This window comes from Furipterus horrens, unplaced genomic scaffold (assembly GCF_987537825.1).
Source record: "Furipterus horrens unplaced genomic scaffold, mFurHor1.1.pri manual_scaffold_17, whole genome shotgun sequence".
Lineage (NCBI taxonomy): Eukaryota > Metazoa > Chordata > Mammalia > Chiroptera > Furipteridae > Furipterus > Furipterus horrens.
The window spans coordinates 48,373,325-48,395,337 of record NW_028327187.1 but is presented as its reverse complement, the minus strand read 5'-3'; the positions used below and the strand labels follow the sequence as shown (position 1 = coordinate 48,395,337).

The window sequence follows — 22,013 nt, the reverse complement described above, 5'->3', positions numbered from 1 at the left end:
TCATTATTTACGGATGACATGATAGTATACATAGAAAACCCTATAGACTCCATTAAAAACTACTGGACCTAATAAGTGAACTTGGAAAAATTAGCAGGGTACAAAGTCAATATTCAGAAATCTAAGACATTTCTGTACACTAACAATAAATATCAGAGATAGAAACTAAAAAAAAAAAAAAATCCCGTTTACTATAGCAACAAGAAAAATAAAGTGCCTAGGAATAAACTTAACCAAAGTGACAAAAGACCTGTACTGGGAAAACTATATAACACTGAAGAAAGAAATTAAGGAAAATACAAGTAAATGGAAGCAAATACCATATTCATGGATGGGAAGAATCAACATAATTAAAATGTCCATACTATCCAAAGCAATGTACAGATTCAACTCAATCCCTATTAAAATACCAATGACATATTTCACAGACATAAAACACATACTTCAAAAATTTATATGGAACCAAAAAATACCCCAAATAGTCAAAGCTATCTTTAGTCAGAAGAACAGAGCAGGAGGAATCATAGTACCAGACATCAAACTATACTACAAAGCCATGGTAATTAAAATAGCCTGGTACTGGCATAAGAACAAACATATAGATCAATGGAACAGAATAGAGAGCCCAGAAATAAACCCAGACCTATATGGTCAACTAATATTTGACAAAAGGAGAAGGAGCATAAAATAAAGTGAGAAAAGCCTCTATAACAAATAGTGCTTGGAGAACTGGATAGGGACGTGCAAACAAAATGAAACTAGATCACCAACTTACACCACACACCAGAATAAACTCAAGATGGATCAAAGACTTAAATGTAAGCCATTACATCATAAAAGTTCTAGAGGAAAACATAGCAAGAAATTTTCAGATATCCCACGTAGCAATATTTTCAGCGATACATCTCCTAAGGCAAGGGAAACAAAGAAAAAAATAAACAAATGAGACTACATAAAACTAAAGAGTTTTTGCTCAGCAAAAGAAAACATCAGCAAGATGAAAAGGAAACCAGCCATATGGGAAAACATATTTGCCAATGATACCTCAGACAAGGGATTGATCTAAATATATAAAGAACTTACACATCTCAACACAAGTAAGACAGACAGCCCAATTAAAAAATGGGCAATAAACCTGAACAAACACTTCTCCAAAAAGGATACACAGAGGGCCCATAGAGACATGAAAGAATGCTCAACATCACTAGCCATCAGAGAGATGCAAATAAAAACCACAATGAGACACCACTTTACACCAGTCAGAATGGCCATCATCAACAAATCAACTAACAACAAGTTTTGGCAAAGATGTGGATAATCAGAAACCTTACTGCACTGTTGGTGGGAATGCAGACTGGTACAGCCACTATGGAAAACAGTATGGAATTACCTCAAAAAACTAAAAATGGAACTGCCTTTTGAACCACCGATTCCACTCCTAGGATTATACCCGAAGAATCCTGAAACCCAATTCAAAAGAATTTATGCACCCCTATGTTCATAGAAGCACTGTTTACAATAGCTAAGTGCTGGAAACAGCCTAAGTGCCCATCTGTAGATGAGTGGATCAAAACACTGTGGTAGGTACTTTTGCAGGACTTCTTGACAAGATGGAGACTTAGACAGACACTCTCGGTCTCCCTCTACAACTAGAAAGGAATACAACTACCTCAAAACGAAAGATAACTAGAAACTCCAGAAAATAAAACTACACAGAAACCCAATGTATGAAGTTATAAACCAGCGGCGCTCATCGGGCGGGTAAGAAGTGTGAAAGTGGGTGGTGCTGTTTGTGGTAGCACCAGGGACAGTGGCAGGGAGAGTAGTCCTGGCTGCAGTTGAGCCCCAGCAGCTCCCTACTCCAATGCTGGGAAAAGCAGCCACTGCATTGCCTCAGACAGTGAGGCCCAGAGGGCGGGAGGATGGACCCATCTCCCAGCAGAGAATAATAGCAGGAACCCATCTTGGACCCCCACCCCCACACAAAGAGCCACAGCGCGACCAAATAGGTTGCTGGACCACCGCCGGTTGCTGGGTAGTGACCACAAAGCACCACAGCGCTGCGAAATAGGTTGTGGATCACCACCGGTTGCTGGGTAGTGACGACAAAGGACCACTACGCGGCAAAAAAGGATGCGGATTGCCCCTGGTCGCTGGGTTGTGATGAGGGCACAGGCTCCACCCCCTATAGCCGGCCCAAGAAAGCAAAATGCAAATCTGTCAAAATGAGGCAGACAACTATAGAAATCCCGGTGGCGTAGCTCACCAGGCAACAGATGAAGAATCTGACAGATGAACAAATAAGAAACCTGTCAGAGGCTCAGTTTAGAGCCATTGTTATTAGGTGGCTTACAGAATTAACAAAAGATTTGGAAAAAGACAAGAAAGGATTGAAAACCACTCATACTGAAAAAAACAAGAACCCATATGAGAGAAATGGTGAGGAAACAAAATCCAGAGTTCAAATCAACAAACCAGAACATAGAGAAAGAACAAATAGTCAACCAGTACGGAGAGAGGAAACAGGAAGCAAGGAAAGTGAGAAGAGAATCAGAAACCTCTGGGACAGCTATAAGAGATCGAATATAAGAATTACAGGATTGAGCCCTGGCTGCTGTGGCTGAGTGGATTGAGCATCGGCCTGCAAGCCGAGTGTTGCCGGTTCGATTCCCAGTCAGGGCACATTACTAGGTTGCACATCAAGTCCCCAGTTAGGGGCGCAAGTGAGAGGCAACCACACAGTAAAAAAAAAAAAAAAGAATTACAGGATTGCCAGAGGGCAAAGAAGAAGAACTAGAAATTGAAAAATTAAGTGAAAATATGATACAGCAGAATTTCCCAAACTTGGGAAAGGAAATAGACTTACAGGTCCAGAAAGCACAGAGAGTTCCAGAAAAGCTGTACCCAGGGAGAACCACTCCAAGGAACATTATAATAAAAATGCCAAAAGTTAAAAATAAAGAGAGAATCTTAAAAGCAGCAAGAGAGAAGAAAAGAATCATGTACAAAGGGGTCCCAATTAGACTATCAGCTGACTTCTCAAGGGAGACCCTGCAGGCAAGAAGGCACTGGCAAGAAATATTCAAAGTAATGAAAATCAAAACCTACAACCCCGAATACTCTATCCAGCGATATTGTCATTCAGAATACAAGGGCAAAGAATGTGCTTCCAAGACAAAAGAAAACTGAAAGAGTTCATTAGATCCAAACCACTATTATATGAGATGTTAAAGGGACTGGTTTAGAAAAAGGAGGATCAAAACTATGAACACTAAAATGAAAACTGCAACACAAGAACCAACAATAGAAGCTAGGGAATTGAAACAAAGGCAAACTAATAGGCAACGAGAGTGGAAAAAAGGACTATGGGTATGGGGAACATATTGGGGGGAGTCAGCAGAGAGGGGTAAGGGAGTAAGGGAGGGAGATTGTACAAGAATTAAGAAGTATAGTAGGAGGGAATGGAATAGACAGGAAGAGGTTGAGGAGAACTATATGCACAACCAATGGACATGGACTAAAAGGGGGGGGGACAACTGGAGGGAGGGGGACCACTGGGTGGAGAGGAGCAGAGGGAAGGGAAATTGGGACAACTGTAACAGTATAATCAATAAAAGATATTAAAAAAAACACTGTGGTACATTTACACAATGGAATACTATGCAGCAGAAAGAAAGAAGGAACTCCTACCATTTGCGACAACATGGATGAAACTAGAGAGAATCATCCTTAGTGAAATAAGCCAGGCAAAGAAAGAGAAATACCATATGATATCACCTAATACAGGAGACTAATGAACAACACAAACAAATGAACAAAGTAGAACAATGAACTGAATAACAGTTATCAGGGGTAGAGGTAATAGGGGAGAGATAGAAGGGAGATAAGTAAGGGAAGGGTCTAGTCAAAGAACATATATAAATGACTCATAGACATGGACAACGGGGTGGGATATGACTGTGGGAGAAGGGGTGGGCTGGGTGGGGAGGGAGCAATGGGGGAAATATGGGACAACTATAATTGAAAAGTAATAATTAAAAAAAAATTATAGGGTAGCCAGGAGGAGAAGAGAAATAGTGGGAAATTGAAAATTTATTTGAAAAAATAATGAAAGTAAACTTCCTTAATTTGGCCAAGGAAATAGACATACAAATCCAGGAAGTACAGAGTCCCAAGCAAGTTGGACCTAAGGTGGAACACACTAAAACACATCATAATTAAAATTCCAAAGTTTAAAGATAAAGAGTCTTAAAATAATCCAGAGAAAAACAGAGTTACCTACATGAGTTCCCATAAGACTGTCAACTGATTTCTCAAAGGAAACTTTGCAGGCAGGAAGGGTCTGGCAAGAAGTATTCAAGGTGATGAAAAGCAAGGACCTACAACCTAGATTACTCTATCCAGCAAAGCTATCATTTAGAACGGAAGGGCAGATAAAGTGCTTCCCAGACAAGAAAAAGCTAAAGGAGTTCATCATCGCCACATCCTTATTATATGAAATGTTAAAGAGACTTACTTAAGAAAAAGAAGATCAAAACTATGAACATTACAATGGCAATAAATTCACAACTATCAAAAAGTGAATTTAAAAAACAAACAAAGCAACAAACAGAACAGAAACAGAATCATAGATATGGAGCTCATTTAGGTGGTTACCAGCTGGGAGTGGGAAGGGGACGAATAGGGGAAAAGGTGCAGGAATTAAGAAGCATAATTGGTAGGTACAGAATAGGCATGGGGGTATTAAGAACAGTATGGGAAATGGAGTAGCCATAGAACATATTTGCATGACCCATGGACATGAAGTAAGGGGGAGATTGCAGGAGGCAATTGGGGGTAGTAGGTGGAGGGGGGAAGGGGAAAATTACGACAACTGTAATAGCATAATCAATAAAATATATATATTTTTAAAAGGTAGTATTTTCTTTGAACTAAATTGAAATATCATAGTGCCATCTGGTGACCATGTAGAACTATTACAGTACCTGCATTGGATCCTGCATTTCTGACAAAGCTATACATCTAAAGACCTGTATTTAAGATGTCATTTCTAGTGTATTCTAGGGTAGTGTTGCAAGGACGGGGAATGAGGGCTGTTATTGAGAATTGTTCTGCTGAGCTTAGAGACCCCTTCCTCACTAGCTATTCTTCCCTGTCAGGAAGCAGGGCCCAAGAAGAAAGAGAAGAGCTTCTTCCATAGCCTACTCAAAGATGAGCAAACAGTAAATTGAGTGGAGTGTGGAAGCAAGTGCGTGAAGTCTTCACATTCATTCAACTCTATGAGAGATGCTGAAAGTGGGGAGTTGTTCTTTTTCCTATTGGAAGGTGTACCCTTGAAAAATTTGCCATAGTATCTTTGACCTTGAATCCAGTCCCAGAGGAGTTTTAAAATTATGTGATCCCAAATACCACCCAAATAGTCCTAAAAATTGAATAGAAGAGGGCCCCTCTCCATTCTCCCTATTCCCTCTCCCAACCTGGATGGAGGAGTATACCATCAGAATGCAGCCAATGCTTCTGCATCTATCAGACTTGTACCTGGGCTCAGGTTGCAAGAAGCATCCCCACCTCACCCCTATCTCTAGTGGCTCTGAAAGAAGTCTCAACAAGTGGCAACTCTTGCCATCGCTCCTTGCCATGAAATCAAGTCAAAACTGGTAAATATATTGAATGTGAATTTTATTGTGATTTGGATTATGTAAGACAGTGTGCTGAAGGCACTGCAGAAGTAACACAGGCTGAAAAACATGATAGGAAATGAGCAAGCTAAAAAATAACCTACAAAATATTTTTAAATGAATGCGTGCTTGACTATACTAGGTACTACAACTATGATCCTTTTTTTAAACATTGCAGAAGCATTGAAATACTGTTGGAGGTGGGGGTTTGTGGGGGTTAGTAAAGGTTTCATGGAGGAGGTGGTATTTATGCTGGGCCTTAAAGGAGGGGTAGAATGTTGATAGATGAGATGGAGGGAACACTTCAGAACAACTGACTCTAGAGAAAATTCTGTAGAAGTACTGGAAAAATAAGAGGGCAAACAAACACCCCCAAGGAGTGAAGCTTCCCAACTGAGAAAAATGACTGAGGGCCCTGCACTGGGATCAAAGTCTCAAGGTCTCAGATGGGGTCTTTAGTACCAATGGTATAATATTAGGAGGCATAGGACAACTGGATTGTTTGTAAACCTAGCAGCAGCAGGAGGTTTCACATTGCAGTCAGGGGCCCAAAACTGGCTGTACTATGTCTGGATGGATTTTCTCATCCTTTCAGGGTGTGTGGTACTTATTCACTCTTCCTCTTGCCCACTGACTGCCTGAACGGTAGTTCATGCGCACCCACATGCGCGTGTGTGAGTGTAGGTGTGTGTGGATGGGTGGGGGACCGAGGCTTTGTCTCCCACTGCAGCTTCTTCCATTTCTCCCTCTTGTGGCACATGGCTGGCTTCCATTGAACTGGAGCTTAGGCCCTTCCCACTTACTAGACCTAAATGAGCTCTAGCTCTTAATTAAGCACCTAGGAAGCTTCCTCAACATGAAGGCAAAACCTACTGTAGGGGATGACTTAGATGAGGGCAGGACTACACTTTCCGGAGGTGGTGATGGTGATGGTGGTGGCAGTGATTGTGGTGATGGTGGTGGTGGTGGTGGTGGTAAGGACTGGAGACTTATAAGCAGGCTCTGGCTGCTGAATAAAATGCTTCTGAGTCGTTTGTTGTATTCAGGCAGGAGCTGAGATATAAGGCTAGACCAGCTTGGCCTTGATCACCCCTCCTCATTCCTCAACATGCTCTACAGAGGAGATATACTGGGTACCTGAAAGCAGCAAAGACATCTATAGGGTATCCAGGCTGTTGTTGTCCTGCTTGAATCTCACCCCTGGAAGCTTCAGAGATCTTTTCTTGGAAAACATCTTTATGATCTCTGGATAAGACTGTCACCTTCCCCTGTCCAGCTGCTGGAGGTATATAGGTTATGTAGCTACTGATGCTACTTGAATTGGGAGGTATGGGGAACTTATAAAAAGAAAGGAAAAGTAAATTACTATTAATTTCTTTCTTTCAATAGATTATGAATCTGAGATAAAATCTGGCATCTGACAGAAAATAAAAGGATGGAAAACTGTCAGGATTTTCTGGAGCTGCAGATTTAGAGCTCAGTAAGATCATCACTGGAAATAACCTTAAGGCTGATGTGGCCTTGCGTGACTTTGGCAGTTGTACCACCCTTCTTACGCAGGTACAGAGACTTTAGATCACGGCAGTCACTGGGGTCAGCATCCAGAGTAACCTGCCCCAAGAACTGGTCACAGAATTTTCGGTTGTTCCACACCTAGAGAGACAAGTTGAGAGAGTGAAGGTGAGCAATTGTCTGTGAGATTGGACTTTTCTCAGTGGCGTCTAGAATCTAATGCTGAGCTTGGAAAGATTTGTATAAAAACCAAAAGATGATCTCTCCTGATAGGCTGAGAGAAGATACTTCAACCAGTGATGAAAACCCAGCAAGCAGAGCTCAAGATCAACCTTGATTTATTAGATGGCTACCTAAACACAGCTGGTCAGAAGCATTAAGTCAGAAGAACAACCAAACTGTAGTGCTCCATCTTGATATATCAGAATCAAGGTAATCTTAACTGGTATATACTTTCTCTTATGGGATTTTACAGTACATGTGTTAACGTGTGTACCTGTGAACACAAATGTTTCTGCCCACAATAAGATAAATGGAAAAGAGGCCATTTAGGATGGGGATTAATAAATAGGCCAATGTCTGTGGCTAGTAGGAAGTATATTTGAGTATAAAACAAATAAACAATGAAACAGGTTAACTTTTGCCTTATGTCCTACACATACATGAAGCATTTGGGATAATTTGGTATCTGATACTAAAGATGAGCCACTCTGGTGTTCCCTGTTCACATTCTTACCTGCACTATAATAGGAATGTCAGTGGTTCTTCTGTAGAAAATGGCCTGTGTGTCAAAAATGGCATGGACAGTATTCTTTTGGACAGGAGAACGGACTTCTTCCTTTCCACACTTGATGACCAAATATGGGTTCACAGCTGGAACAAAGTGACATTAGATTTTAAGACAATGGTTAAAGTTCTTTTTTCAGATAGTCAAGAAATTATCTCACTAAATCTATTCTGGGACTTTGACAATAACACCAGGGTACCAGAATGATCCAGTACTTTTGTTCCTGCTTCCCTATTCTTTTCCATATATTATAAAGGAATATAAAAATGAATATTATGTAGAGTTTGCCCAAAGAAGTTTACATTCCATTTTGCTATGGTCGAGAGCCATCCTGACTTGTCTAGACTGAAAATACCACTGGAGACAATCATTTGTGACCATCTTTTCTAATCACACATGCAAAAAATGAAAGCAAATTTTGCTTTCTCAGACACCCTTGCAGTTCTTACTTTCATTGGCATACTTCTTCTCCAGGCCCTCTGCACTGTGAATAGTTATCTGGGTAACTACCTTTGGGTAGCCACGAGCCAGGTTCCAGCAGGACATCTTGGGCATGTCCAGAGTCAGTTCCCTGGAGCATCAAAAAGAAAACATGTTATTGATGATGAATGCCCTTTGATGAGGAGATAAGCTTGCCAAAGCAGACATCATTGCTAAAAAGCATGAAACACTGAGTGACCTAGCCCATTCCTCTTCAGACATGGCTTACATTTTATGACTATGTTTTCCTTTCCCCTTGCTTTAAGGACCAGCAGATAAAGATGAAAGAAGGCAGGGTTGGGGTGAAAAGGTAGCTTTGGTGACCCAGCACTCAGAACATAATAGAGGAACAATGAGGAGGGCCAGCTGTCTAAGACAAGAGAGTTAGCCAGGGAACAGAAGATAAAATATAAGTGGAAAACCTTAGGCTATAGGCTTGTTCCTCTTAAAAGGCAGGTAGGAGCTTTTAAGCTCAGATCACCCACTGGTGAATTTCTTATAACCCCACTTTTAAAAATATTTCTACTATTTATTTCACTTAAATCTGATTTGAACATGTTGTCCCTTTGAGTACTGCATAGGGGGAGAGGAGAGTAGGGGTTGGAGGCAAAGCAGAGAATTGGAATTTGCAGGGCTGGCGAAGGAAACTGAACCTGAGCTGGACAGGCACTTCAGAGAAAATTCTCAGGAGAAACTCGCTGGTGCGGCCATGCTGAAACATGGTTGGGACAAGCACATAGTTGCCTTTCTTCAGGTACTTGCTCAGAAACACAGTACGAGTATCAATATAGGTGGAAGTTCCAGCACGCTCCTGGATGTAGAGGTGGTGAAGGCGGAATTTGCGGTTCATCTCCACCTGGAAATAAAACAGAATAAAATGCTCCACTCCACTCAAGTCAGAGTTTTTGTGTCAGAAGATACCAGGTCCTCTGCTTTGTTTATCTCTAGATGTCTCTTAATTCCCCTAACCCCAAGCCATCCTAATTTTTATTCCATTTGCCATCACTCTCTATTCTCCAAATGCTCATTCTTACCTTGAAGAGCTCAAAGCCAATGATGTAATTGTCAGGTCTTCCCATGCGGCGGTACGTACGCAGGTCCTTCTGTTGTAGTGACATGATGACCTTGTGCCCATCCTCAGGCACAGTGAAGATGTACTAAGGGGAAGAGGCCAACAAGAAGCTTAGTTAGCACTCAATTTCAGATATGCTAGCTCAAATTTCATGGAAGAAAACTACTTTGGAAAGCAGATACGGGTTATTTTCTGACTTTGCCATTGACTACAAAATGAGGCCTTGGATAATTCATTGACTTGATAAGTATAGATCATAATACTTGATTTTCCCTAGGTCATTCAGCATGTATTGAGAGAGATAACTTCATGCCTAGACCTTTGATACCAAAGAAAATATGCTTTGTTTTAAAAGGTTCTTGGTAAAGCCTTGGATGATTTTGTTTTTATTATTGTCTTCTTGCTTTCAAGAGCTGTACACAGAAAAACTCCAGAATATATAAAGGCAGAAAGTATTTTTGTTTAACTTAATCTGACAGTACAGCATTCCCCTAGGCTAACCTCCTATTGCCAGTCCAGATGTGTGGCTTATGAAAGGGCTAGATCAACTTCCTTGAGAATTGATGCTTTGCTACCACTGTTTTAGGAAAGTTGCAGGCCCGTGCTACTGGGGAATTATGGTGCCACTGGGAAGTAAAACTAAAAAGGCACCAGATTTATCTCTCTCTTTCACATTCCTTTTCACTCTCCCCTTACCACTCACCCTCCCTCTCTCCCTTCTTTCCCTCTCTTTAGCAAAAAATAAATGGGAAACAAACGCAAAACCATTGGTTCACAAGACCCCTAGTGGTCAATCTTGTACAGACACTTAACAGTGAAGCCCAAAGTGCTATTTCCTCAGCTTGGTATATGTGTTTCATACTTAAAACATTTACAGGGTTGTGAATGGAGGTATAGGGAAGGAGTAAAAGGAGCTTTCTTTTCTTTCGGGATAATTAAAATGAAAGGGGTAGAGAAAATATGAGTTAAGTAATTTAGGCCACTAGCCATTGTATCCTTCAAAATGCCTGCCAGTGAGATCCATGCAAAGAAAATACACATCCAAGTAAGTCTGCAACACAATCAGAATTCTTATTTCCCATGGGTTAGCTCATCAGCACTTTGGGGATAAAACCATTAAGATTACTATAGATTCAATCTTCGGATGTTTGGATTGTTTTGCTTTGCGGGTGTGCCTAGTCTTGAGCCCTAATGTGTCACCTGAAAGAGCATTGTAATGGGAGATAGCTGAGATGGGTCATTGACAGGGTAGCTATTCAAATCTTGAGGGAAGTGACTTGGTTCTAGATTAGAAAAGAGAGGCATAATGACAGGATTCAAGAGAATAACCTGCATGAGAAACAGAACACGTTTAGTAAATGTGCATCCAAGGGAAAAGTTGGACATAAAAAGAAAAGAAAATGAATTGAGAACGCATCTGGGAGAAGATTCTCCAATGTGGGACCATCAGAAGGAAGTGCTGTCAAAGAGCCATACGAAGCAATATGACCAGGAGAGATGTAGCTAGAGGAGAGGGCTCAGACTTGATAATGTTGTTAAGGTATGTCCCTGCAGAGACACAGTTTGCCATGCTTTACCAACATCTGGGCCAATCCCTCTGTAACTTGATTGATGAATATTACACAATAGCTGCAAATGGAAGAACTGATGTCAAAGAAATACTCTTAGGCAAGCCTGAGTTCCTATTGCCTTGATAACTTGAAGGCAGACATAAATAATTGATTCAAACCTGAGGATTCTGGAGGAAGGTATCACGGTTGTTATAGCAGCCTCCTGAACGGTTCATCAGGGGATCATCATCCACAGTCCAGCATCCAATCACCGATTCTAGCTCTCTGCGGCCAAAAATGGGGTTGTTCACATTGCGACAGACATTCAGTTCATGAAAGTTGCGGCAAAAGTCCTCCAGGCTCATCCTGAATGGGATGAGTACAGAAAAGAAATGAAGATGGTTCTTAATAACCATCCCTTTAATTCCACGTAGGAGCCACAATCCCCTTATCATAGAAAACTTCTCCTCACCAAAACTCTCCATCATCAGACATAACAAGTTCCAGGTTCTTGCGATCTGCTGCAGTCAGTTGTTGCCACTCCTCAGAACTTAAGACAAATGAACAAAAAAGGGATTAGCCCTTATGTTTGCCATTGACTTGCTACAGTAAGCAGTATGCCAGAGAAACACAATGCATGAAGATTGGGCCTGCTTTATCTCACATCTGGCTGGGTCAAAGACCTCATGCTTAAGAAGAGCCCATAGATGTCATTGAGCATTGACAGCCCACTAGCAGTTTGGAGGAATGGGTTTGGGAGAACTATAGAGCTTTGGAGATGTAGCAGTCAAAGTGGATTGGCACTCACATTTCACTCCAGGGGCCACTCCATTCTTGTCTTCCCAAGGGGTTCCTCAGGCGAATCATATATATTTTCTCAGTACTGAAAACTTCCACAAGTCTCTCTTTAAGACAGATCTTCCGAATATCAGTCATGGTATAGGTATGGCCTTTCAGTAGACCCCAATCAGTTTCAACTTCTTGCTCTTCCTGATCGGGAGACTGAGAGCAAAGAAAGAGACATAAGAGCACAAGAATTGGGACACACAAAGCCTGGCTCCTCTTCTTCCTTGATTGATTTATCCCAGTATGGTTGAAGCTATTTCTCCCTATGCACATAGAAATTGAATCCAGGCACCTAAATTGACACAGAGCAAGTGAAGGAAATAAAATAAAGAGTTTAATATAACAATTCACTTAAACAATTCAGATTTAAACTACCTTCAGTACTATATTTATATGAACAGCATTAAAGTTTGGTACAGCTTGTTTACTCCTTGAGCAAAAAAAAAATATATAACCTCAACATCCAGGAACAGAGGCAGAAGGGATAATTTAGTAGAGGCTACTGACATAAGCTCCAATGCTGGTTGGTTCCCAGCAGAATGACAATGACTGGGACAAAAGGATAAATAGTTAAAGCTCCTCAGCCTGTGCCAAGGATCAATGTATATTCTTAGCTTTCTGAGTTCCATAATGGCTTTTCATTAATCTACACAGAGTATAGGCAATATTCCCTACTTAATTTTGTAGTTTCCTCTGTCAGAAGTGGGCAAAGAGTGGTTGTTTTTGGTGAATACAAACCTCAATGGAGCAACAGATCAGACCTCCTTTGGTAAATGTTTTGTACAATTCTCTGAACAGCTTGTACTTCTCCTCAACAAGCTCTGTATATCTTCCCTTCTGCATGTTAACAATTTCAGCCAGTGTGCCAGTGAAGTCCACTATAATATCAGTGGTGGTCAAACCATCAAAGGCTTCATAACAGCCAAGCAGCCTGGGTACAAATATGCAAGGTTATCTTTGTAAAATTATTCTTCCAGGTCAAGGACATCTTGTTCCAAGAATTATAAAAGTCCCTTCCCAGCTAGACTTTACCATCTGGCTTTTCCCTAGGTATGACATGAGAGTTATTTTGAGATTGTAGTCAGAGATTTCTAGGATTAGGGTATGTCCGTCAAGGACAGTCTACACAGAAACTTTTTTCTACAGGAAAATACCAGAGAAGGAGAAATTGGAGGTCATAATTCCACATTATTTACAGATTAGTAGCAGGAAGGGACACCTATGAGTAGGTAGAGGTTAATAGAAACCAGAACAGCTGGTTTCTTTCTAATATAGGATTTCCTAGGGCCATTCTGAGGCCCAAAGCAATGTCTTAGATATGATTCAGATCTTACCCAATTTAAACTACGGGGTTTGGGCTGGGAAAGAATGAACTCCCAAGGCAATATGTGGCCTTCCTTTCCTCATGTGTTAGTCAACCCCTACTCCTTACTTTGCATAAGCTTTTTCCAATAGAGCATTCCAAAACTCATTCGTGGAAGTGGAGAAGGAGAAAACCAGATCTCCATTGATGGTGGGCAACAAGTCATCAATCACCACCTCGGTCCATTCTCCAAAATGCCAGAAACGGAAGTGAAATATTCCAGCATATTTATCTAGTTTTCGAGGGTCCCAGTCCTGTTCCTTATGGTTGGGAATTGTCTGGAAATATAAGAATATTCATTCAACTCTCATTCACTAGACTATATCCAAACATTGAGATTACAGTTGACTTTCAGCAAATCATTGTGGCAACATGAAGCACACTAAATACATCTGGTTTGGATCTAGATTGGGAAGTCATAGGCAGGGCATTTTCTCCACAACTGTTGCTTTTCCAGTTCAGTTTTACTGAGGATGGTATTACCATGTCTATCTTGATTACACAGAGAGTGACTGGGGAAGCCAGTTAGGGGTAAATTATTTCCCAAACATAATATACAAACTTGATCATAAGAAACTGTTTATATAAACATATTTATGGTTGTATGTTTAACTACATAAACAAAGCATTTTAAAAATTAAATTCAGTCAAAATGTAAGGACCCCTGTGGTTTCAGTTTCTAAAAGTTCATCTTAGAGCTTTCATGTCTATTCTATAGAATATAGATTTTATTCACAACTTGAGTAAAATCTACATTTATATGCAATTATACATTATTCTACTAAAATTATTTTTCTGAAGAAAATGCTCTTTGTCCCAAATCAAGTCAATACTTTATTGCCCTGAATTCTAATTAAATGCCAAAGAAAATTCGGTACTCTTAATAATTTATTAGAACTTCTTCAGAGATATATTTCCATCTTTGTCACATTTTGGTTATTCCTGGCCCTTAATAGCTTTATACCCCATAGGTACAGATAATATAATTAGGCAGAGCTATTGGGTCAAAGCATGGCAAGTGACAAAAGATCAATTGATATATGTGACAAAGCATATAGAGTAAAACCTTAATGGTATAATCTGGTTGAGTATATAGACATTTACTGTAAAATTCTTTCAACTTTTTGTATTTGGGAAAAATCTCATAAAAAATGAAGGGAAGTTACCTACTTAATATTGACTTTAAGAAGTAGACAATCTAGAAAGTTATGAGCTGATGTTTTCTGAAATTATTAAAGAAGACAAGAAGTTGGAAACTGAGTGAGGTCCCATAGGAGAGACAATACCTTTGTCCAGTGAGGCTCCTGCACAGCCAAACAGGAGAATGCGGAGACCATTGGCTTATGCCCCAGTCTCCCTTGGATCAACTGATGGTTGCTGATGTTGCCCACAATCAGACGGGGGTCATCACAGATGTCCTGTGGATACAATTGGTTTTAAGAGTCTTGGAAGTGTTTCCAACGAGTCAATGTGAGCTGAGTTAGGAAGGATAGAAGAGGTGGGGTCAAAAGGCAACTAGAACTGCCACAGGTGAAATAAAATGAAGTTCAGGGGCTGTGAGGAAAAACACAAAGATCATTTAGACACAGAAAAAGAATAATGTGGGGAAGTAGCAGGAGAAATGGAAGGAAAAGATGCACTTAAATGGTGAAATATGATGTTCAGGGCTCTAAGACATAGCTATCACTGGGGTTTGGAAGACATTTCAGCACAGCAGTGGGCTTTTAAAGAGGAGAACTAAGGATTAGCACATTATATTTTGATCCTAATTGTCAAGATGAGATCTTCTGGTCTGATGGAAGTGAACATAAATGCTTCTCTTTCTCTAGGAAAACTATTTAGGAGACCGTTTTTATGAAACCTTTCCTAACATAAAGTAAAGGCAACAGTGGTCTCTATGGCAGCTAGATTTTTTCATATCTTGGGATAAATATAGATGGCAGAAGCACTAGTAGCAGGTGATAATAGACCACTCACAGGAGATTTCAACAGACACTCATTTGCCACAATGGATGTTCTGAGGGAGGCTGGATAGAGTAGGAGCAGCATTTGTTTGGAATGCATGTCTGTGTCTTCCCCAGCATATCATTAGCAGTGTCATTCCCACTGTGAGTAGGAAAATAAAACCCAAATAACACAATTACAACAAAATATGATGAAGATACAGTGGAGGTATTTTCAAAGTATAATTAGTGCCTAGAGGAAGGATCCCCAAAATTTCCCAGGTTAGTAGATTGAATAACAGTGGCAATGTTCAAGTTGAAGTCTTAGGAACCACTAGAGTTAGGCAGTTAGGGAGGGATATAAAGACATCATGGGTAGAGAGACAAGCATGGACAAAGGTATAGCTGCATACCTGACACAATGTAATTGAAGACATGATTGTGTGACTCAGAGTTTCAGCACTTGCTGAGTTAAAAGGCAGGAAATACCAGTGAAGTTTTGAGTAGATGGATAAAGCTTCCTGGAGGAGGCCATTGACCAGTACCTTGTCATTCTGCTTATGCAGCAGAAACAAATCTTAGTCTCAAATGGAAAGAAAATCTAGACATATATTCACTTAAAGTTATTGAAGAGAAACAGCTATACTTTTCTGGTTCTCAAACCTCTTTTTTAAATGGACATAATTCTCCTTGATGAAGAGTGTGGTCTACAGAATGAAACATTCCATATATTCTTTAAAAGCCAAAATAACTCTGGAAAGGAAAAAGCATTCTGGGTAGATACAAGTCCAAACTGAAGATTAATTGGGCATTCCTCTGCCAAAAGGAGAGGGTTAGGTGGGTTGTTAGCTTTGGATTTTCTGTTGTTTGTTTGTTTTTTAAGTACATGTCTGGTGTCTCATCATTACTTTTGTATCTTAGGAAAGACTTCTACATTACCAAAAAAATTTTATGAGTTGATAACTGTCTGTTTTGTTTTGTTTTTTTCTTATTGAACATAAAGCAAAAGCAGTTGTGTTGGGTAAACTAGATCCTTTTCTCTTACTGTATCTTTGTCCTTTCTAAGATGGAACTAAATACAGTTTTTCCTTTTTGTATTAGGTGTTACTATCTTATTTGACAAATATGTAAAGTTATACAATGATTTCTTGGACTTAGATGATGCATACAATAGTTTCTTAGGATGGAAAAACAGTACAGTGAACATTGGTATGTGTAAAAGTGTCTTTTAGATCATTAAGGCAAATTAATTTCTGGTTTTACACAGAGTTATTAGTAACAGGGCTAGCATTACAGTGTCTTGAATTTATACAAGGCTTTCATTTCACAGCAGATATCTAGGCTCCACCAACAGTTTTGACATGAACTTCTATTCAAGACAGAAAGGGTCACTTAAGTGAACAAAAAGACATCATATAAACAGAAGTCAAATTGAAGACCCAAATAATTACTCTATTGTCAACCTAAGCATATATATATATATATATACATAATCTATATGTATATACACACACATATATGTACACATATATGTGTGTATATATATACAATCTGATTGTGTGTGTGTGTGTGTGTGTGTGTATGAAGCTAAGAATATTCATGGCAGAATATATATTTGGGCAAATCCTACCATACTTTCTATTTCCCCTTATAAATTGGCCCATGCCTCAGTTTTAGTTCACTATTTATTTATACATGAAAATGGCTATTTAACAGTGGGTTTTAAAACGTGATATGTTAACAGTCTACAAATTGTCAAAGCTGGAAGAAATTTTAGACTATTTAGTCAACCTGTTTATTTTACAAATGAGGAAGAGCAGCAACTTGCCCTTTGATAATCCAGTTAGTTAGTAGACATAGGGTTTAAGTTTTAGGTTTTTCAAAACCATATACAGTTAGAGAAAGGACCTCAAGACCTCAACTGATTCATCCTTTTGCATTTAGGTAATATTGTGCAGCTTTTCAGGGACAGACATTCAACTACCTCTCTCAGTCATCCATCCCTTTGTTTTATGGTTCTTTGCTTAACACCTAAAATGCTTTCCATCATTATGAAAGACTTGCTTGAATCATGTCTTAGCGTTTGGTTTCAGGCTAAACCTCATTAGTGAGGTTTAATTTTCTGGATTTAATACAACAAATATGAACCAATCTGTTCTGCATTTCACAACCATGATATGAAACTTGGAAGCAAATCTTTTAAAGCCATATTTTCTACTTCTTTAAGGAAGTAAAAAGCTAGAAATCAGTTCAGGAGGTAGAAATGGTAAAGGGTAATGAGCCAATGCAAATCCAAAAGTGGTAGGGAGTGGAATTGGGGAAGAGGTTAGAGCTCACACATATTTGGGTAGCTTCGAACGGAGGGAAGATTGCTGAGCCCCTAATGGCTCCCAGCTGTGTTGGCACAGTTAATGTGATCCTTGAACTGGGCTGTTCGTCAAGGCAAAAAAAAATCTCTTCGGGGGAAAACACACACAAGTAGGAAGTCAAGCAATAAGAGTAATGCCAGGAATGGTCTCTGCATATCCCCATCTCCGGCCCAAAGCCTTCCAAAGAAAAGCAGATTCTCTAGGAAATATGTTCTCTTAGCTGAGAATTGAGATACCTTCCCATTGTCCTCACATAATCTCCCTCACCATATACCTCTGGGACATGGAAGGAGACATGCAATTACAATTCTTGGAGCCTTACTCATGTCAGTCTATGTGGCTTCCTTTGCATCTACCACATCCACATCTCTAGAATTTTTTTTTTTAACGCACATAAAATTTGATGGCAATATACACTGAGATCCAGGGTAAACCTCAAGAACCATATTAAAATGAAAGACTTCCTAGAAAACTAGAAGAGTGGAGACAATTTTTAAAGTGCTATGTGCATAGTCCAAAAGTACTGGAGGGATAGTGGCATGGGTACCTACATGGGTAACTAAGGGTAATCTAGTTATAGTCCCCTGGCTGGTTTGGCTCAGTGGATTGAGCGTCGGCCTGCGAGCTAAGTGTCGCTGGTTCGATCTTCCAGTCAGGGCACATCAGAGAAGGAAAACTCTGACTCCAAAAAACCTCCGCTGCCTTGCGGCATACCTCTTCAGGGGAAAGGCTAAGGGAGTAAACCCCAACAGAAAATCCGGAGCCGGAGTCCCTAAGGCGGTTTGACGTTGTAGTCAACACCGGCAACTCCTGCGGCGCACCTGAAGCCAAGCTGTATTGACTCCGTCTTTCCCTTGGATCCTTCAGCTGCGAAGAGAGGGGGGGTCTGCTGCATGGGCAACAGCAGACCCTCCATATCACCCTGCCCAGGCTCTGTAGCTTCAGCTTCACTGGAGAGGACACTCCAGCGTCATCACAAGATGTCGATTCAACACGGGAAGAGACAGATACCGTGTCACTCCCGAGTTGGACTGCACAGCCATTCTTGGCGGTGCAGATAGACTCTTAAGAAGCTACACCATCGTCTCTCGAGACGGACGGCTGCCGACGACGACGACCTACAAGTGAGGCTGGCCTTGTAGGAGGTATATTATGATTAAGTCCAGAGCTCTAAGTAGTCCCAGAAGATGCAGGGTTGCCATTCAGGACCTGTGGGCTTTGTAAGCTAGTCCAAGTAGCCATTATCTTATCCTTAGAATTTGAACCATCTATAGACAAGATATTGATAGGTGAACCTAGGTGCAGGCATCAATGTTGAACCAGTCTCTCTAGGAATCTATTTTACCTGCTTCTGCATGAAGATATTATCATCAGTAAAACACTCTCTTTCTTCTTAACCTTTCCAAAAATAATTAAATATGGAACCCAGGAATAAGGTCTTCAGTCCAACTTCCACTTCCAACCTAGGCGACCATGTCACAATGTAATATTTTTTTATTTGAATCTTCAAACTTCTGTCAGGAGACTTCAGATATACATTCTAAACTGAGTTATTGGGAATAATTTATATATTCAGACAATAAAAAGGACAAATTGATACATGCTACATATTGGATGACCCTTGAAAACATTATGCTAAACAAAATAATCCAGCTACTTTTATGATTCCATTTTAAGTGAAATGTCAAGAATAGAAAAACCTAGATAGAAACTAAAAGTAGATTAGTAGTTGCCTGTGATGGGGGGAGAGATTTATTTATTTATTTATTTATTTATTTTTTAAATTTTATTTTTTGTTATTCAATTACAGTTGTCCCAGTTTTCCCCCATTGCTCCCCCCTCCCAGCCCATCCCTTCTCCCACAATTATATCCCTCCCCATTGTCCATGTCCATGAGTCATTCATATACATTCCTTGACCTGACCCTTCCCTTACTTATCCCCCTTCTCTCCCTCCCCCCTCCCCCCTACTGACTACTATTCTAGTCTTTGCCTATTTAGTTCGTTTGTTTGCGTTGCTCTTTAGTTTCCTGTATTGGGTGATATCATATGGTATTTTGCTTTCTTTGCCTGGCTTATTTCACTAAGCATAATTCTCTCTAATTACATCCATGTTGTCGCAAATGGCAGGAGTTCCTTCTTTCTTTCTGCTACATAGTATTCCATTGTGTAGATGTACCACCGTTTTTTGATCCACTCATCCACAGACGGGCACCTAGGCTGTTTCCAGCACTTAGCTATTGTAAACAGGGCTGCAATGAACATAGGGGTGCATAAGTTCTCTTGAATTAGGGTTTCAGGATTTTTCGGGTATAATCCTAGCAGTGGAATCCTGGTTCAAATGGCAGTTCCATTTTTAGTTTTTTGAGATAATTCCATACTGTTTTCCATAGTGGCTGCACCAGTCTGCATTCCCACCAACAGTGCAGTAGGGTTCCTGTTTCTCCACATCCTCGCCAGCATTTGTTGTTTGTTGATTTGTTGATGATGGCCATTCTGACAGGTGTAAGGTGGTATCTCATTGTGGTTTTTCCTTGCATGTCTCTGACGGCCAATGATGTTGAGCATTTTTTAATGTGTCTGTGGACCTTTTGTATGTCCTCTTCGGAGAAGTGTTTGTTCAGGTTCTTTGCCCATTTTTTAATTGGGTTGTTTGTTTTCTTGATGTTGAGTCGTATAAGCTCTTTATATATTTTGGAGATCAGTCCCCTGTCTGTGATATCATTGGCAAATATGTTTTCCCATATGGTTGGTTTCCTTTTCATCTTGCTGATGTTTTCTTTTGATGAGCAGAAACTTTTTAGTTTGATGTAGTCCCATTTGTTTATTTTTTCCTTTATTTCTCTTGCCTTGGGAGATGTATCCGTGAAGATATTGTTACGAGTGATATCTGAAATTTTCCTGCCTATGTTTTCCTCTAGGACTTTTATGGTATCACGGCTTACATTTAAGTCTTTAATCCATCTTGAGTTTACTCTCGTGTGTGGTGTAAATTGGTGGTCTAGTTTCATTTTTTTGCACGTCCCTGTCCAGTTCTCCCAGCACCATTTGTTAAAGAGGCTCTTCTCACTCCATTTTATGTTCTTTCCTCCTTTATCAAAGATTAGTTGACCATAGAGGCTTGGGTTTATTTCTGGGCTTTCAATTCTGTTCCACTGATCTATATGTCTGTTCTTATGCCAGTACCAGACTGTTTTGATCACAGTGGCTGTGTAGTATTGTTTGATGTCTGGTATCGTGATTCCTCCTGCTGTGTTCTTCTGTTTCAAGATTGCTTTTGCTCTTCGGGGTCTTTTTTGGTTCCATATGAATTTTTGGAGGATTTGTTCTAGGTCAGTGAAATATGTCATTGTTATTTTAATAGGGATTGCATTGAATTTGTAAATTGCTTTGGGTAGTATGGCCATTCTGATGATGTTGATTCTTCCCATCCAAGAACATGGTATTTGCCTCAATTTATTTGTATCTTCCTTAATTTCTTTCTTCAATGTTGCATAATTTTCAGTGTACAGGTCTTTTATCTCTTTGGTTAAGTTTATTCCTAGGTACTTTATTTTTCTTGTTGCTATAGTAAATGGTATTTTCTTTTTTGCTTCTGTCTCTGAGATTTTATTGTTGGTGTACAGAAATGCCTTAGATTTCTGTATATTTATTTTGTACCCTGCTATTTTGCCAAATTCACTTATTATATTGAGTAGTCTTTTAGTACAGTTTATAGGGTTTTCTAGGTATACTATCATGTCGTCTGCAAATAGTGATAGTTTTACTTCTTCTTTCCCAATTTGGATGTCTTTTATTTCTTTGTCTTGTCTGATTGCTGTGGCTAGGACTTCCAACACTATGTTGAATAGAAGTGGGGAGAGTGGACAGCCTTGTCTAGTTCCTGAGTTCAGGGGGAATGCTTTCAGTTTTTGTCCATTGAGTATGATGTTGGCTTCAGGCTTCTCATATATAGCCTTAATGATGTTAAGGTATGCTCCCTCTATTCCCATTTTGCTGAGTGTTTTCAACAGAAATGGGTGTTGTACTTTATCAAATGCTTTTTCTGCATCTATAGATATGATCATGTGATTTTTGTCTTTCATTTTGTTTAGGTGATGTATTATATTTATTGATTTGTGAATATTAAACCATCCTTGCATCCCTGGGATGAATCCCACTTGATCATGGTGTATGATCTTTTTGATGTATTGTTGGATCCTGTTTGCCAAAATTTTATTGAGAATTTTAGCATCTATGTTCATCAGTGATATTGGCCTGTAGTTTTCTTTCTTTGCTGTGTCCTGACCTGGTTTCGGGATAAGGGTAATACTGGCTTCATAGAAAGAGTTTGGGATTTTTCCCTCTTCTTGGATTTTCTGGAATAGTTTGAGGAGGGTAGGAGTTAGTTCTTCCCTGAATGTTTTGTAGAATT

General features: G+C 39.8%; 1 protein-coding gene across 1 annotated transcript in view; it reads right to left on the bottom strand.

The window, feature by feature from the left end:
- Nucleotides 1-6,638: 6,638 nt before the first annotated feature.
- Nucleotides 6,639-22,013, bottom strand: part of CAPN6 (calpain 6) — a 31,532-nt gene continuing 16,157 nt past the window's right edge. Inside the window, exons 3-13 of the mRNA XM_090264377.1 lie at nt 14,575-14,706; nt 13,358-13,566; nt 12,664-12,856; nt 11,888-12,081; nt 11,552-11,629; nt 11,259-11,445; nt 9,492-9,614; nt 9,111-9,313; nt 8,427-8,548; nt 7,927-8,063; nt 6,639-7,331 (exon numbers count right to left, since the gene is read on the bottom strand). Coding sequence (XP_090120503.1) covers nt 7,149-7,331; nt 7,927-8,063; nt 8,427-8,548; nt 9,111-9,313; nt 9,492-9,614; nt 11,259-11,445; nt 11,552-11,629; nt 11,888-12,081; nt 12,664-12,856; nt 13,358-13,566; nt 14,575-14,706 — 1,761 coding nt within the window. The 3' untranslated portion in view covers nt 6,639-7,148. The remainder of the gene's footprint in view (nt 7,332-7,926; nt 8,064-8,426; nt 8,549-9,110; nt 9,314-9,491; nt 9,615-11,258; nt 11,446-11,551; nt 11,630-11,887; nt 12,082-12,663; nt 12,857-13,357; nt 13,567-14,574; nt 14,707-22,013) is intronic.